At 32.3% G+C, this 16,088-nt stretch overlaps 1 protein-coding gene across 1 annotated transcript; it reads left to right on the top strand.

The window, feature by feature from the left end:
* LOC109330941 lies at positions 5,825-7,678 on the top strand (the record flags this gene model as incomplete). The annotated part of the gene is made up of 4 exons (XM_019565206.1): positions 5,825-5,968; positions 6,707-6,785; positions 6,829-7,035; positions 7,219-7,678. Coding segments are annotated over 4 exons (531 nt in total), but the record flags the coding sequence as incomplete, so codon positions are not given.

Below are 16,088 nucleotides of genomic sequence, written 5' to 3'. Positions count from 1 at the left end.
TGTGTAAAGAACATGACGTGTTTAGTCAAAACAATATTGTCTTGAATTATTTATAATATTATGGATATTCAATTTAAGGAATTTTATAATTGTTTCTCCGAGACAAATACTCAATTGCTTCTTTGTATGTCTTATTTGTGTCTAGCTGACTTCTTCTTTAATTTTGATATGAGAAAACTTATTGAATTTGCAAAATTTTATTCATATGATTTTTATTCAATTGATTTAGTGATATGCATTAATTTCTTCTTTGTATGTCATGTTTGAGTCTAGCGTCATTGATATGCATATCAGTGTTGAATTTGCTTCTTTGAAGAAAATCAATAATCTTTCACATAAGTTTGTCGAAAATGAAAGACACATTGTTTACCCTATAGTTTATCTTCTTTTGAAGTTACCAATACAACTATAGAAAAAGTCTTTTCAACCATGAAAATCGTGAAAATAGGCTGCATAATCAAATGAGAGAAGTGTTCAACTATGATTGTCTAGTGGCTTCTATTTAGTGAGAAATGTTCAACAATATTGACAATGAATTGATCATTCAACAATTTCAAAATGTGAAATAACATTGACATTTTTTATCAACAATGAAAACATTATTAATCAAGAGACAAAGAAATTATGAGAATAAGTGGTACTCCTATCCACATAGTCTCTAAATTAATAAAGTGAGAGACAATTTGATGGGTGTCTCACCCAATCAACAAGTGAATAAGAAAAAAAAGGAAAGCGAACATTGCGAATGCTCCAAGAGTGCATAAAAATAAGCTCAATTACCTTATTTGATGGGTGTCTCACCCAATCAACAAGTGAATAAGAAAAAAGAGGAAAACGAGCATTGAGAATGCTCCAAGAGTGCATAAAAGTAAGCTCCATCACCTCATCTATTTGGAACATCTTATTATCAAAAATAGTTTTGTTCCTAATGTGCCAAATAGTCCAAATTGTGACAAATCAAAGTGTCATCCACCATTTTTGTTTCTTATTCTCCAACCATAGAGCACTTTCATGGATTTCAAAAGAAGACATGACATCATAATGAATAATGGAGGATAGCCCAAATCAAGAATAAAGTTGTTGCTAAACAAGATAAGATACAGAACAAGAGAAGAACAAATGACTAGTAGATTCCTCCACCTTACCACAAAGAGAGCAAAGAAGGGTGTCATGAGCAATTAGTCCACTTCTACGAGAAAAGTTCACTCTAGTTGGTAACCCATCCAAGGCAATTTTCCACACTATGCATTTCATCTTTACCGGAGCATTACAAGCCCAGAGTCTTTTGAAGAAGGCAAGGCCACAACTTCCATCCACTTTTTGTAGAGTTTGATAAGCATTCCTAACCGAGTATTTTCCATTCGTATTATGAATCCAATTCCAAGACTCATCAGATTGTTGTTTAGGCACAATTCCATGGAGTTGTCTAAGGAGTTCTTCAAAATTCTTCATATCCCAAGAGAATACGTTCCTTCTCCATCTCAAAATCCACGACCAACCCCCGTTATTCCATGCACCCAAGGAAATAACATTTGCCTCTTTGTCCAAAGTCAGCTGAAATAATATGGGAAATGAACTTTTGTGAGTATCACTCCCCACCCATAAATCAGTCTAGAATTTTATAGAAGAGCCACAACCTAAAGACCTACGGATACCATCATTTATCCAACCACAACCTATTCCTTCTCCATTTTAACTAAGAATCCCTAATTCTCTCCACCAAGCAGAACCTCTCCTAAAGTACTCTGAGTCACCATCCCTTGTACACCTTAAAAACCCATCCCCATACCTCGACTTTAACACTTTCACCCAAAAGAGTCTCCCTCAAACAACAATCTCCATCTCCATTTACCTAACAGAGCTAAGTTAAAAAGGAATATATTTTTAATCCCAAGACCTCCTTCATCTTTAGGCCCGCACACTTTCTCCTACCTCACCCAACGAATCCCTTTTCTCTCTTCCCCTATTGACATTAATTATGAAATACGTAATTTATTTGATTAAATATAAATAAATTTTGTAATTTTAACATTAATGTTTTCACCCAATAACATTTATTATTTTAACTTTTAACCTATGTTGCACATCTGTCTCTATGTTATAGATCGATAGCAGACTGTGGTGCTCTTATAAATTAAATAAAAATAGTAATAAATTTGATTAATATGTACAATTTAGTTAACAATATAAGCTAATATAGAGTATTATATAAAATTAAAGTTATTTTTGGTATTACTAAGGTTATCCTTTCCCTTTAATGATAAGGAACTAATATCTTTTGGAGCGCATGACTACCTATTCCAACAAGTGTTGCTAACAAGGGTCAGACCTTTGACCTTTTAGCCTATCTGAGATCTAATAAGACCTTATATCACTAAACCAATATTTTGGTGATATAAAGTTAAGAGTAAATTACACTAATATTCCTAAAGATTTAGTGAAATTACACAAACAATCATTCCATTTTCTGCATCTACAAAATCACTCTTAATTTATATACATACATTACATTGATTATCGTGGAAGAAGATGAATGTAATCTTTTAAACAAAATGGGGTGATGAGTGTAATTAAGTTAAACTCGAATGAGTCTTGGTGTAATTTAATCTTAATTAATTATATATCAGTTATGAGAAATTGTTCATTGCAAATTGTATGTACAATTTGATTATGAAACCATCATTCTCTTTTATTTTTTTGTATTTAAACAATATCTCCTTAGAATTTATGATGTATTTTATAATGAATCAGAAATAATGAAGAGCCATGACCTCTTATATGTTTTGGACTTGAATCTATAATATGTTATATTTTGTGGAAATCTTGTTTAGATTGATTAACCAAAGTTATATCATTTTTCTCTATGATATGTTGTCATGAGAGATATATTTGTTAGTAAAATAAATGACGTTTGATAAGTACTAGAAACTTAAACTCAAAGGCAATCTCAATATACTTTATTTTATCTTTAGCACTTAAATTAGTTGTTACTAACAATGTGAAACTAGAACCACCAAATGATTTAAATGAAACAATAATGCATGAGTCATCATTTTATTAAAATTATTTAGACTTGTTGTAAATATCAGAAATGTATATATTTATATTAAAATGTCATTACTAAAAAAAAAAAATTTGAGCTTACGTTATTGTTCAAATATTTTTATTAATTGGGTAGGAATATTAAGGTTTAAAAATGTTTGAATAATAAAGGAAGAAAGAACATGTTGTTTGGTCCAATAAAAGTTGGATATGAGTATCCCATTAAGGTATAAGACATGATCATTGTCATACTTAAAATATAGTAAGTGTAAAAACTTACATTGCCAATATTCCCTAGATTATGAGTGACACACAATACAAAGGAAAACAAAAATATGGTAAATTTTAGAAAACTCATTTCCTATTCATTACAAATGCATAATAATTATAAGGAGATGTTACTTAAAACATAAAAGAGATGAATGATTTCATAATCAAATTCTCTATGCAAATTTAAAAATGATAAATTTATTCTAGCTAATGTGTAATAATTAACAACAAATTAAACTTACATCCCACAAAGTTTAACTTAAAATTACACAAACACCCCTTGAAGTTTAACTTAAATTGCACTCATCACTCACTTTCTTGTTTAAAAAATTACAATCATATCCCTTCAAGAATACTCAATATAATGTATGTATATAAATTAAAGATGATTTGTATAAGTATAAAAAATATAAAATTGATTTATATAATTGTAAAGTTCTTCTAATTTACTCTAAAGTTAAAGTTGATATATTTGAATTGTGTTACTGATATCTATAAGAGGTTAATGTACTGAATAAAATTAATCTCGGTGAAATGGCGAATATACCTTGTTTAGATTAAAAAAAAATTATCAGGTAGTTTTTGCGTTAAATATTAGAGTAAATTATATTGATATCTCATGAGCTTTAGTGGAATTATATAAATCATTTATCATTTTTTAAATCTATACAAATCACCTCTAATTATATACATACATTACATTTACTACACACATGTAAGAAACGTAAATGTAATTTTCAAACAAAAAATAATAACGAATGTAATCAAGTCAAACAAAATATGATATATCGTGAATACAAGTTCAATAGTATAAGAGTCAATGTCTATTCATTATTTTTGGTTCGTTACAAAGTGTGTCAATATTTCTAAGGAAATGTTTAAATCACTCTTATAATATATTATGCTTATAAAAAAATCTTATAGTATATTATAAGTAACCAAAATAATAAATAAAAACTGATTCTTATATTACTTGGATTTGTCTTCACAATATACCATATTTTGTTTAACTTAATTACACTTCTCACCATTTTTAGGGATGGTTCATGTAACTAAAAAAATGGAGGGAGTGATTTATATAATTTCACTAAAACTAATAGGATATCAGTGTAATTTACTCTGATATAAATAGATAGTGTAATTTTTAATTTGTGATCAATTAGTGGACAATGTTTTTTGTCAATAAATATTTTTCATTAAAAAAACTTCATTCTTTATTAGTTGTTGGTGTGTAGATAGGTTGCCCATCCTGCATTCTTATTTTTATATATTAAATATTTAATTTTTATATATTTATTTAAAAGAATTATAATGTTTTTATTGAGGGTAAAATAAAAAAGTAAAAATTACACTAATTACATTATGTTTTGGCTTTACATATACTAGTATGGTGACAATCACTTCGTATCTCTCGGCCTATATTTTTACTTTCTGGTTTCTGGTGTCAAATATTTAAATTTTATGTATTTTATTTTGGTGAATTATAATATTTTTTTATTGAATCTATTTTAAACTGTAATTTTTATTGAGTGTACTTTATATTATATTTATTTGTCTTTATTTTTATATCATGAGTAGTTATACAATGTTTTCCTTTTATATATAGTATAAATGATCAAATTAAGGCGAGAGGGTGGTTAATATATTGGTAGTGGTTATGTATGATTTTATGGTTTTTTTGTAAAAATAAAAAATTATTAAGGGAAAATAGTACAATTATACCATGGTAGTAGTTAAATCATGTTTTCCTTTTATATAAAACTAGTGTGTACATGCACTTCGTGTCTGTCGATGAATATCATGTGATATTACATATTCAATTTTTATATATTTCATTTTTTTGAATTAGAATGTATTTGTTGTGTTCGGTGTACTTTATATTATATTTTTGTGTGTTTATGATAATGTTTAATTTAAGGTGAGATATGTGGTTAATTAATGCATTGGTGGTGGTTGCTTAGGATTACATAGTTTTTTTGTAAAAATTAAATAATGTGAATGACAAAATAGGAAATGAAAATTACACAATGAGATAAGTTATTTCAAGTTTTGGCTTTATATATAGTATTGATATAGACTGACAAATAAAACCAAATTAAAATATTTATATATAGAGAAAAAATCTATATACCGACTTTATAAGAATTTATATACTACTATTATATCATATTGAGTTAACTACAGTAACACTCCTGAGTTTTAGTGAAATTACACAAACCACCTTTCACTTTTCTGCACTTACACATACCCCTTAATTTTTTACTTTCATTACACTAATCACCCCTACATGAGAAATAAATATAATCTTTTAAATAAAAAATGTGATGAATGCAATTAAGTTTAAAAAGGTTAGTTCACACCTTAAAAATTAATTCTGGGAAATCTAATGTTTTACGGTTTATATATAGTCAATTATTAAAACATTAGATTTCCCTAAAATTAATGGTTAATATATACTATTTTTGGATTAAGTGAATACCTTCTCTTATTTACTTTACACATAAGTTGATTGAAATCTATTATATATTTGAACTCATGTTGGAATTTTTGTTTTTTGTTTTTTAACAATATAAACTGTGTTTGCCACTCATTCTTCTGTTACATCCTGTTTCTTTTATACTCCATCTTCCAACAGGCTTCTTCACCATGGGAATTGGTATGTTTCAACACTGTTATCTACATTATGTATTTAAATTTGCTAAAGAATGGGGCGAAACATAGGTAGCCTTTGGTGCATGCTCAAGAATGGGGCGAAACAGTAGTGTATTTGATAAATGAAACAAAACATGACATGAGGGTTTAAAAGTAAGAAGTGAGACATTTTAGTTCAACTAAAAGGGTGGAACCAAAAAGAAAAAAACATGGCACCACTTTCTGCTTTGTTATGTCCATGCACCCAATGTTAACTATAACATGTAGTTTATATTGGTTTATTAATGAAGTTTATCTGATAACTAATGACCTATGAAGGTTGCATTTGATTTGATGTAAGAGCTAAGATGTTTGCTTCTGTCTTTTCTGTGTCTCGTTGAATATCTAATTTTTTGTGCAATTATTTTATTTAATTACCAGGATGTGACTCTTATGAGATTTGTTAGGTATCATGATTTTTGTTGTAACAGTTAAACCTTATCCCATGATAATGTGATAATTATTTTTAATAAAATAAGTTGTTTGGCAGTGCTTCTGTTAAATGATTGAGCTATAAGACTAGTGGTTATGTAAAGATTCTTACTTATGTGGAAAGCTATGTATTATTACTTATTAGTGTTATTACTTATTAGTATTACACTTTTTCTAAATTTGTAAACTTAAAATCATTACAGCTAATAATATTTTTATCATGTAATTTCATGACATGGTATGCTGTGTGTTTCTGTTATTTGATAAACAGCGATATCATGCTTACTTCATGGAGGGGATCCACTCATGGATGATTATATCTGCAGGTTCATTTCTGTTCATATCTGCAGGTTCAATATATATACACAAACATTGTACACATTCTACACTAGTAATGTGGGATGTACGATAAAAATAATGTTTGCCATATTGTAATTCTCCCTGGACTCTCTTCAATTGTGTTTTCTGCTGTTTGTATGCCCTTTGATCTTCTACTACTTCAGGTGCTTATCATTTTTTATTGTATAATAATAACAATTTTTTTGGTAGATTGTCAAGGTTTCGGTGGGATATTATCTGGTTGCAATTTGGTCCATTCAGGTAGGCCACGATCTTCCTTTGTTTGTGTTTGTTTTGTGAGCATTAGTATTTTAAATTGCGGTTGCAGTTACGTTGCGTTCACCGCAATTGAATATTGTGGCTGCGATTATGGTTGTGGAATGCAATTTAAAACACCGGTTAACATCAACTAAATCAGTGTTTTGTTTGGTTTCTATGCTGCAGTGCTGAGTACAATCTGCTTCTATGTGGATCATATGCTAACTGAGTCCTCAGAAGAGGTAAGAAAGCTTAGTGGGTACATGTATACCTACAAAGCAAGCTAGAATTGATGTTTTGCCTAGGTGATAGAGGAATGGACATTAGACGCAGTTTGGAGAAGGATGGCCAGATAAACTATATGAAAAAGTATTTTCAATCAATCATACAGATCGACCCTGATATCCCTGAGTTAGCGGCATGGAACTGAGATTTTTTTGCATGCATTCGCCTACTTTTTTTCATTTTTCCTTTGGAGTTGATGAAGATAGGATCTATCACCAGATCACAAAACCAGCTTATAGGGGTTAAAGATGGCATTTGGAGAGAAGGGCATTTTCCGGGTGCGAAAGAGGTACTAACAATTTTAATTCTGTATCCTGTATATGAGAGTTTACTTTTTACTGGTTAATTGAGTGAATCACTTCTCTGTCAATTTCTTGGCATATTTTTAAGTTGTATGATTGGTGTCTTAAGCAATGCATTGGGATCTTGTTAAGGGTAAGTGTCTTGGGTGAGAATCAAATCAGCACGTCATTTAGTAGTTCAGAAGGAATGCTAGAGCAGACACAATCTCACCCATTTAGGACACTTCTGAACTTAATTTGAAAATTGAAATTCCATATAAAATATATGTAACAAACTTGGTTCCTGATTTTTGGAGTATGAATTACGCTAAACTAAACTTTGCATCTTGTGATTCCTTAGGAGAGACAACCACGCACCTCGAAAGAGATTAGTTCATTACCCAAAAGAGACGAAAGAATACGCTAAGTAATACAAAAAAAAGAACATTTCGGATTCATGCATAAAACTACAATCACACACCATAAGAATATATATACTTACTATTTCAGAAACATAAATCATTTTCAAGTTCATACCAAAAAACAAAATCAGTTTATTAGAAGAAAAATCAAAATTCAATACATTAACTGTCCCACCATTTTTTCTTATCATACATATCAGTCATCTCTCATTCTGTAAGTTCATGTGACTAATATAGTGTTTCAAATCCCTCCCTATTTTGTTGACAGGCGGATGTTGCTTTTACAGTTTCAGGGGACTTTGACTCATGTTTAGACTACTCTATGTCAATGAACCATAGGTCCATTCTATTTACTGTTGAAAGGTACAATAGGTACAAGTTGTAGAGGTCTGCGTGGTTCAGGCGACGTGACACTCTCAAATAGGAGACATAGCAGTGGCTAATGATATGTCTTTCGAGACTATTTTCAGTTGCTCGGTTGATACCTGAGAAAGTTCAGACCAAGCTTGTGTCCTAATATTCTTTGTCCTGTCATAACTTATACTTTAAAACCGGATGGAACAAAAACAATGTCAACATTATGTGGCCACAATTATTATAAAACAAGACTATCCATAAATAGAAGACAAAAAAATTATATATATAATTTTTATGAGTTTAAAATTTATATACTATCAATGTAAAGTTTATAGATTATCAGTACATCATTCACTATTGATTTGTATTACTTTTGTTTGAAAATCAATAATGATTAACAATTTAACATATAATGATACAATTATTTATATTTAATTAGTATTGACTCTGATAATAATTCTGAATGATAATAAGTTAATATATGTCGGTTTATTTAAATTTAATCTTTAACCTAACAACTTGATGAATATTAAACTCCGAAAAAAAGTAAACCACATTTCTACCGGAGGAGATATTTAAGATGATAAATGAAAGAATAATTGAAGTCAAATGAAACAGAATAACTGAGCAATCTATCAATTGCACGCCACGTATATGGAAAGGGCCTCTTAAGTTTTCTTCTTTTTCCTTTCTCCAATCCAATACAATCCAATCCAATACACATATACTCGTTGTTTTCCATATCTCTTTCACCTTAGCCCCTTATACTACTAATAATGATATGTTCTCCTACAATATCAGTCTATAAATTCTCCTACTCTATAAGAAAGTGATATATATCACTTATAAATTAATTATTAACAAAAAAAGTACCACTTTATGACATGTATTACTTTTCTTATGGGGTAACAGGATTTGCTAAGAATATATCATAGTTCATATATAATGCCTCCCCATTCACTCTTTCATTTTTATTCGTGTTACCTTGGAGATTATGAACATATGTTTTGGTCAAAATTTCACTTCAGTTCTTTAATGATTATTATATCAAGAAGACAAGAATAATGTATCAAGCTTGTCAACATAGTTGATAAAATCGAGATCTTACGTAAGATCGGAAGGAGTAGATGAAAACGTAAATCGTGTGATCACAATACGGACTTGTAAGATCCTACCATTGATTTTTTTTATATATACACAAAATAATAAAAACTTCACCTTTCTCCATTACTATAAATAACAAAATTAAGAAAGGAGCCACATCCATGATCATGCCTTCCTTGATCACTAATCTCTGTAAGTATCAAAAGGTATCGAGTCCTTATAATGAAGATGCGACTTGAACACAGAAATAAATGTCACCTTTATCAACAATCACTGTCGATAGAAAGACTTAGCTACAGTAAAGGTTGAGCTAAGAAGAAAGAAAGGTGAAGAGAGGTAATTCATGTCAAACCCCAGAACCAACACCACCTACACAAGACCAACCAACACCTCAAATGAAAAATAGAAAGGTTCGCATTTGTCATACCATTGTCTTACACCTAGGATAATCTTTTTCACTACAATTCAATTATCCAAGAACACGTATGTCTTGAAACTCATTTTCGATATATTGGATTTCACTCTCCAACATTATTAAATCTTATGATATAAAATTTAAGGTTCACTTTTTTCATGCAATTCTCCAACAACTATGAGAATCCTATTAAATACAACTCAATCCTATTCAGTACCACACTCATAGACCTATGAGAATCCTAGACTTATATTAAGGTTCACTTTTGTCATACCTTATATGACTTCAATCCTTTTTCCTTGACCTATGAGAATCCTATTTAGTACCCCTCTCCTACACATATGAGAATCTTATTCAATACTATTCAATTCTATATTCTCATATATGACTTCAATTCTTTTTCTAAATGTTAAATATAACTTCAAACATTATTGAGTTTTATGATGACAAATATAAAGATTTACATTTTTCTTATGTAACACCCATTTTCCTATCATTAAAAATAATATTATATACAAGATCGTTGAACACATTCATAAATAATTATAACTTATGTCTAAAAAAAATAGCGTAACTTTTTTCTTAGAGAACATAACGTTTTCATTCTAAACATTTTTCTATATCATGCTAATAGCCAACTGCATAGAAATATATAATAGCATGTTCTTATCTAACATCATCCTATCCATAGGCATAAGAGTACTCTTAATGGCATTTATATACATATACATGTGTCAAACATAACCATCATAAACTAGATACATAATCACGAGTCATACGTACACACCAGTAAAGATAGCATAAATATATATATATATAACAAATGAACCCTAAGACTAGCTAGGTGAACACTGAAGCTAACTCTGTCTGCAAAATATTGATCAGTATAGCTATGCACTAAAACAACAGTCGTGTGATGTGAACCTCTTTTAAAGGGGTTCTATTATGTTTGATCGTTCTTGGTTGGTATATGTGATTGACTCACAATTTGTATGCGTGTGTTAGGCTTCATATAATTAAGTAAAGAGAAGAGAAGATGGATAAGAATGAATTGGAATGACGCCACAAACAATAGCGAATTGTTTGATAAGTTTAGGTGAGGTTCGCCACAAGAAACTTGGTTTCTTGATAAGAACAAATGCTCTTGGTTGAACCAAGAAATTAGGAAGCTTAATCTCAATAAATAAAAGGCTAAATTCCAATTATCAACATGCAAATTCTATGTGTTTTATTCATGGTATAGAAGTGGCTTAGCCAAACATGGCTTCCACGACATTACATGAAACAAAGGCATTAATGTCTTAATTCATGGTTCTCCAACATTAGATACCTTTGGACTACGAACCTGCGCGCATATATGGATTTATTCATATCATTACACATTAGAGAAATTCTCCACATGTTTTCTTGCCTAACTTATTATATTAAAGAAAGAAAGTAATGAGAGCACGTAGGATTCCTTGGTTGCTTCAATTATCCCACGTTTCCTTGCTTGTATTCCACGGCTTGTTGGCTTCAATGAAGTTTTGAAGCTTTGGATTCCAATCTATATTCATGCCCATGACCTAATAGCATACAAGGTAAGTAACAACGGCCAAAACATGGTTTAAATCACCCATAAAGAGCTTCCACAGCTAGAATAAATGTTGGCCAGCATTGGATGCCATCCTTAAGAATTTCCACACGGCGAACATGTTAAAGCTTGGTAACACGATATTGAAAGCTAGCATCAATGCTTGGGCAGCCTTGAATTCCCTTTTATGCTTATTCACACGAGTATCCCAACTTATACAACGGGTAGGGACAATGTAGTTATTCTCTTCAAATGCAAAACACACACATAATTCCCTTATAACGCACAGCTCCCTCCATAAAGTAAGATCACACCTCCTTTTTAATTCATGGCGGTTACACTTTAATGGCAATTTGCACTATCATTACAAGGCATTTTATTTGAATTTAAATTAGCAAAATATTTTTAATCACACGTGTAAAAGGGGTGCCACTAATGCATATGGCCTCATTCACTTATTGAATGCAATGGAAAATGAGTTGCACGGTCAGCTCCATGCCTAGCACATGGATCACAAGCCCAACACATGGTTCTCATGTCTTGCACCACACCCAGCGCCTTGCAGACATGTCCCATGCCACACTCAGCGCCTGGTGCTCTTGCCTAAGCTTGTTGGCCCAGCGCCTTGTGCATGTGCCTAGGGCCAGCTATGTGTCTCCACGCCTTGGCCAACAAGTTGGCCCATACCTTGTTTGATGCAATTAATGAACTTGAGACCCCCTTGGCCTTGTCTTGAATTATCATCTTTAAGCAATCCCATGAGTTGTCCTAGGGAATGTTGTGTTCTTTTGGTCCTTGCCCTTGTCATAGGGCCACCAATTCCTTATAGGCCTTCATAATCCAACTTCGGCTCACTTGGGTTTGCATCATTCCCTCCTTCTTAGAGTGATTTCGTCATCAAAAAGAGGTCTTCATCTCATGCATCCAAGAAAGACAAATCAACAACATTGAAAGTAGCACTTCTATTACCAAACTCACCTAGTAGTTCAAATTTGTAGGTGTTATCATTGATTTTGGCTACCACATGAAAAGGACCATCCCCTCTTGGTTGAAGTTTAGATTTCCTTTGACTATGAAACCTCTCCTTCCTCATGTGAACCCAAACCCAATCCCCACGTTCAAAGACTACACGCTTTCTTCCCTTGTTAGTTTGCTTAGCATAACTCTCAATTTGAATCTTGAATTGTTAATGCAACTTTTTGACATAATCAGCTTTTTCCTCGCCATCCTTAGGCTTCAAAATAGAAGTGTTAGGAAGCGGGAACAATTCAAGAGGCATTAGTGGGTTAAAACCATAAACGTTTTAAAAAGGTCAAAATTAAATAGTGCCATGAATTGCTCTATTGTAAATAAACTCAACATGGGGTAAACACTCCTCCTATGACTTAATATTCATTTTTATAATGATCCTTAGGAGGGTTGAGAGTGTTCTATTCACAATCTTTGTTTGCCCATCCGTTTGAGGATGACAAGTTGTTGAAAAGACAAGCTTAGTTCCCAGCTTCCCCCATAGGGTCCTCCAAAAGTGCCTAAGGAACTTAGTATCCCTCTCACTCATAATACATCGGGGTAGACCATGGAGTCTAAGCACCTCCCTGGAAAAAAAATCCGCAACATGATTATCACCATAAACCTTTTTATATGGAATAGAATGAGCGAGTTTAAAAAATTTATCAACCACAATAACGATTGAATCATTACCATTCTTGGGTCTTGGCAACCCAATCACGAAGTACATGGACAAATCTATCCAAGGTGAATCTGGGATGGGTTATGGAGTGTAAAGGCCATGAGGCAAAGCCTTTGACTTGGACCTTTGACATGTTATACATTTTTCATAAATTTTTTGCAAGTCTTGTTTCATACATGGCCAATAAAAGTGTTCATGTAATATGTCCCAAGTCTTTTCAACACTGAAGTGTCCAATTAAACCACCTTCATGTGACTCCTTTACAAGAAACTTCCAAATGGAGTTTTTATGCACACACAATTATTTTTCTTGGAATAAAAAGTCATTGTGCCTAAAATATCCATTATGGGACGAATGCATACAAACAACATAGATTTCAGAAAATTCTTTATCATGCTCATATAGATCCTTGATGCATACTAAACCAAACAACTTGGTTTCTAAAGTAAAAATCAAAGAACTTTCTTGTGTTTTACCACATATGGGAGTTGTTCCAAGAACTCAATCCAATCGGCATGCCTCTTATTCAGCTTATATTGTCCCTTTAGATACTTCAATGATTCATGTTCACTATGGATCACAAAATCCTTTGGCAAAAGATAGTGTTTCCACGTTTGAAGAGCCTTCACCAAGGCATATAATTCCTTGGCATAAGTAGAATAATTAAGGGTTGGACTACTTAGTTTTTCACTAAAGTAGAAAATTGGATGACCATCCTGCATCAATACAGCTCCAATACCAATATTAGAAGCATCACACTCAATCTCAAAAGATTTAGTAAAATTTGGTAAAAGAAGTATTGGTGAACTAGTGAGTTTTTCCTTAAGCTTATTAAAAGCTTCTTCTTGTGTTTCACCCCAATTAAAAACAACATTTTTCTTGACAATATCAATAAGGGGGTAGCTAAGGTAATAAAATCCTTAACAACCCTATGATAATAACTTGCCAAACCTTAAAAGCTCCTAACTTCAGTCACGGTTTTAGGGGTGAGCCAATCCAAACAATTCAGCTCTTAGATGTTCATGATGTTCATCTAAGTTCTTAATGTATATCAGGATATAATCAAATTGAACAACTACAAACTTTCCCCAAAACATGTTTCATGAGCCTCATGAATGTGCAAGGAGAATTAGTCACGCCAATTTTTATAACTAACCATTCATATACACCAAACTTTGTTTTGAATGCAGTTTTCCAATCATCACCTTCTCTTAGACGAATTTGATGGTAGCCACTTATTAAATCAATTTTAGAAATAATGTTGGCACCATATAACTCATCTAATAGGTAACCTAACGTTGGGATAGGATGCCTATACTTTACCATTATGTTGTTCACAACTCTACAATCAGTATACATCTTCCAAATACCAAATCCTCAATTTGATTTTGAACCCATCCTTTATGCATCAAATCCTCAATTTGATTTTGAATTTCCTTAGTTTCAAGAGGATTACACCTATAGGCAGACCTATTTCGTAAAGATGCTCCATGAATGAGACCAATATGATGCCCAATTCCCCTTAAGGGTGGTAGGCCGTGAGGCACCTCCTTTGGGAATACATCCTTAAATTCCCACATTATTTGTTTGACAAAAGAAGGCAAAGATCCTTCCTCGAAAGGATTAGTAGTTAAATAGAACTTCTTCCTATAAAGTAGGTACAATGGTTGCTTTTAAATTAAAGATGTCTAATTTTCCCTTTTGTAGCCACAAAACCCTTTTTTTCTCAATCTCACTTTTTTGCAATCCCTCTTTTTTTCCACTCTTTTTTTTCATTTTGATTTTCACACTTTTTTCTCGCACCCTTCCTTTTCTCTCCTTCTCCACTTTTTATCTCAAATTTATTAGATCCTCACTTACTTGCCTATGAGATAATGAATTTAACACCACCTTTCAGTTTTCGTACAAAGGGTGAACTTGTATGAAAAGCCATCATGAATGGCTTTCTTGTGATATTGCCATGGATGGCCCAACAACATATGGTTGGCCTCCATCTCAACAAAATCACAAAGAACACTATCTTCATACTTCCCTATGGAAAAAGGAACTTCAACTTTGTTGTTAACAATCATTTCCCCCAACATCACTTAACCGTTGTAACTGGTAAGAAGTGGGATGTGACTCAGTGACAAGGTTAAGTTTTGAGACTATCCTTGTACTAACCATATTGGCACAACTGCCATCAATAATAGTTAAAGTACAATATTTACCTCAAACCAAACATCTTGAGTGAAATATGTTTTCCTTTTGACTTGCCTCATGTTCTTTGATTTGGCTTCCTCATATTCAGACTCCACTTCTTCATTCATCATAACCATGGTCCTCCTTCTTGGACATTGTGAAGCAATATGTCCATGGCCTAAGCACTTGAAACACTTTACATCACATCAACTTTTGTTGGACTCCATTGCTTGTTTGCCTTGGCTCTTTGAGGTAGCCACGACCTCCTTAGTTCTAGATGCACCCTCCTTGGTTGGACCCTCCTTCTACGGCTTGTCCTTCCACCTTGAAGATTGGAACTTTGAGCTAGAACCCGGTGAGTATTTGGATTGTTTTATCCTCAATTGTTGTTCCACCTTCTTCAACCACATCCTGGATGTCTTGGTTAAGACCATGCAAGAACTGTACCATAGTGGCTTCACGGTCCTCATGGAAATTAGGCCTTAGCAAGGCCAATTCGATCTATTTGAAATACTCATCAACACTTCTTGAGCCTTGAGTAAGCCTTTAGAGTTTGTTGTGAATGTCTTTTTGTTAAGAACTAGGGACAAATATCCTTCTCATCAACACCTTCATCTCCTCCCATGAGTCAATGACCTCGGCTCCACACCTCCTTCTCTCCTTTTGGAGTAGATCCTACCAAATCAAGGCATACTCCTGAATCTCCTAGGTAGCCACTTTGACCTTCTCTTTGTTGTAAGAATTAAAA

This window comes from Lupinus angustifolius, chromosome LG17, assembly GCF_001865875.1.
Source record: "Lupinus angustifolius cultivar Tanjil chromosome LG17, LupAngTanjil_v1.0, whole genome shotgun sequence".
NCBI lineage: Eukaryota > Viridiplantae > Streptophyta > Magnoliopsida > Fabales > Fabaceae > Lupinus > Lupinus angustifolius.
The sequence above is the reverse complement of the archived record's forward strand: the minus strand, read 5'-3'. Positions and strand labels throughout refer to the sequence as shown.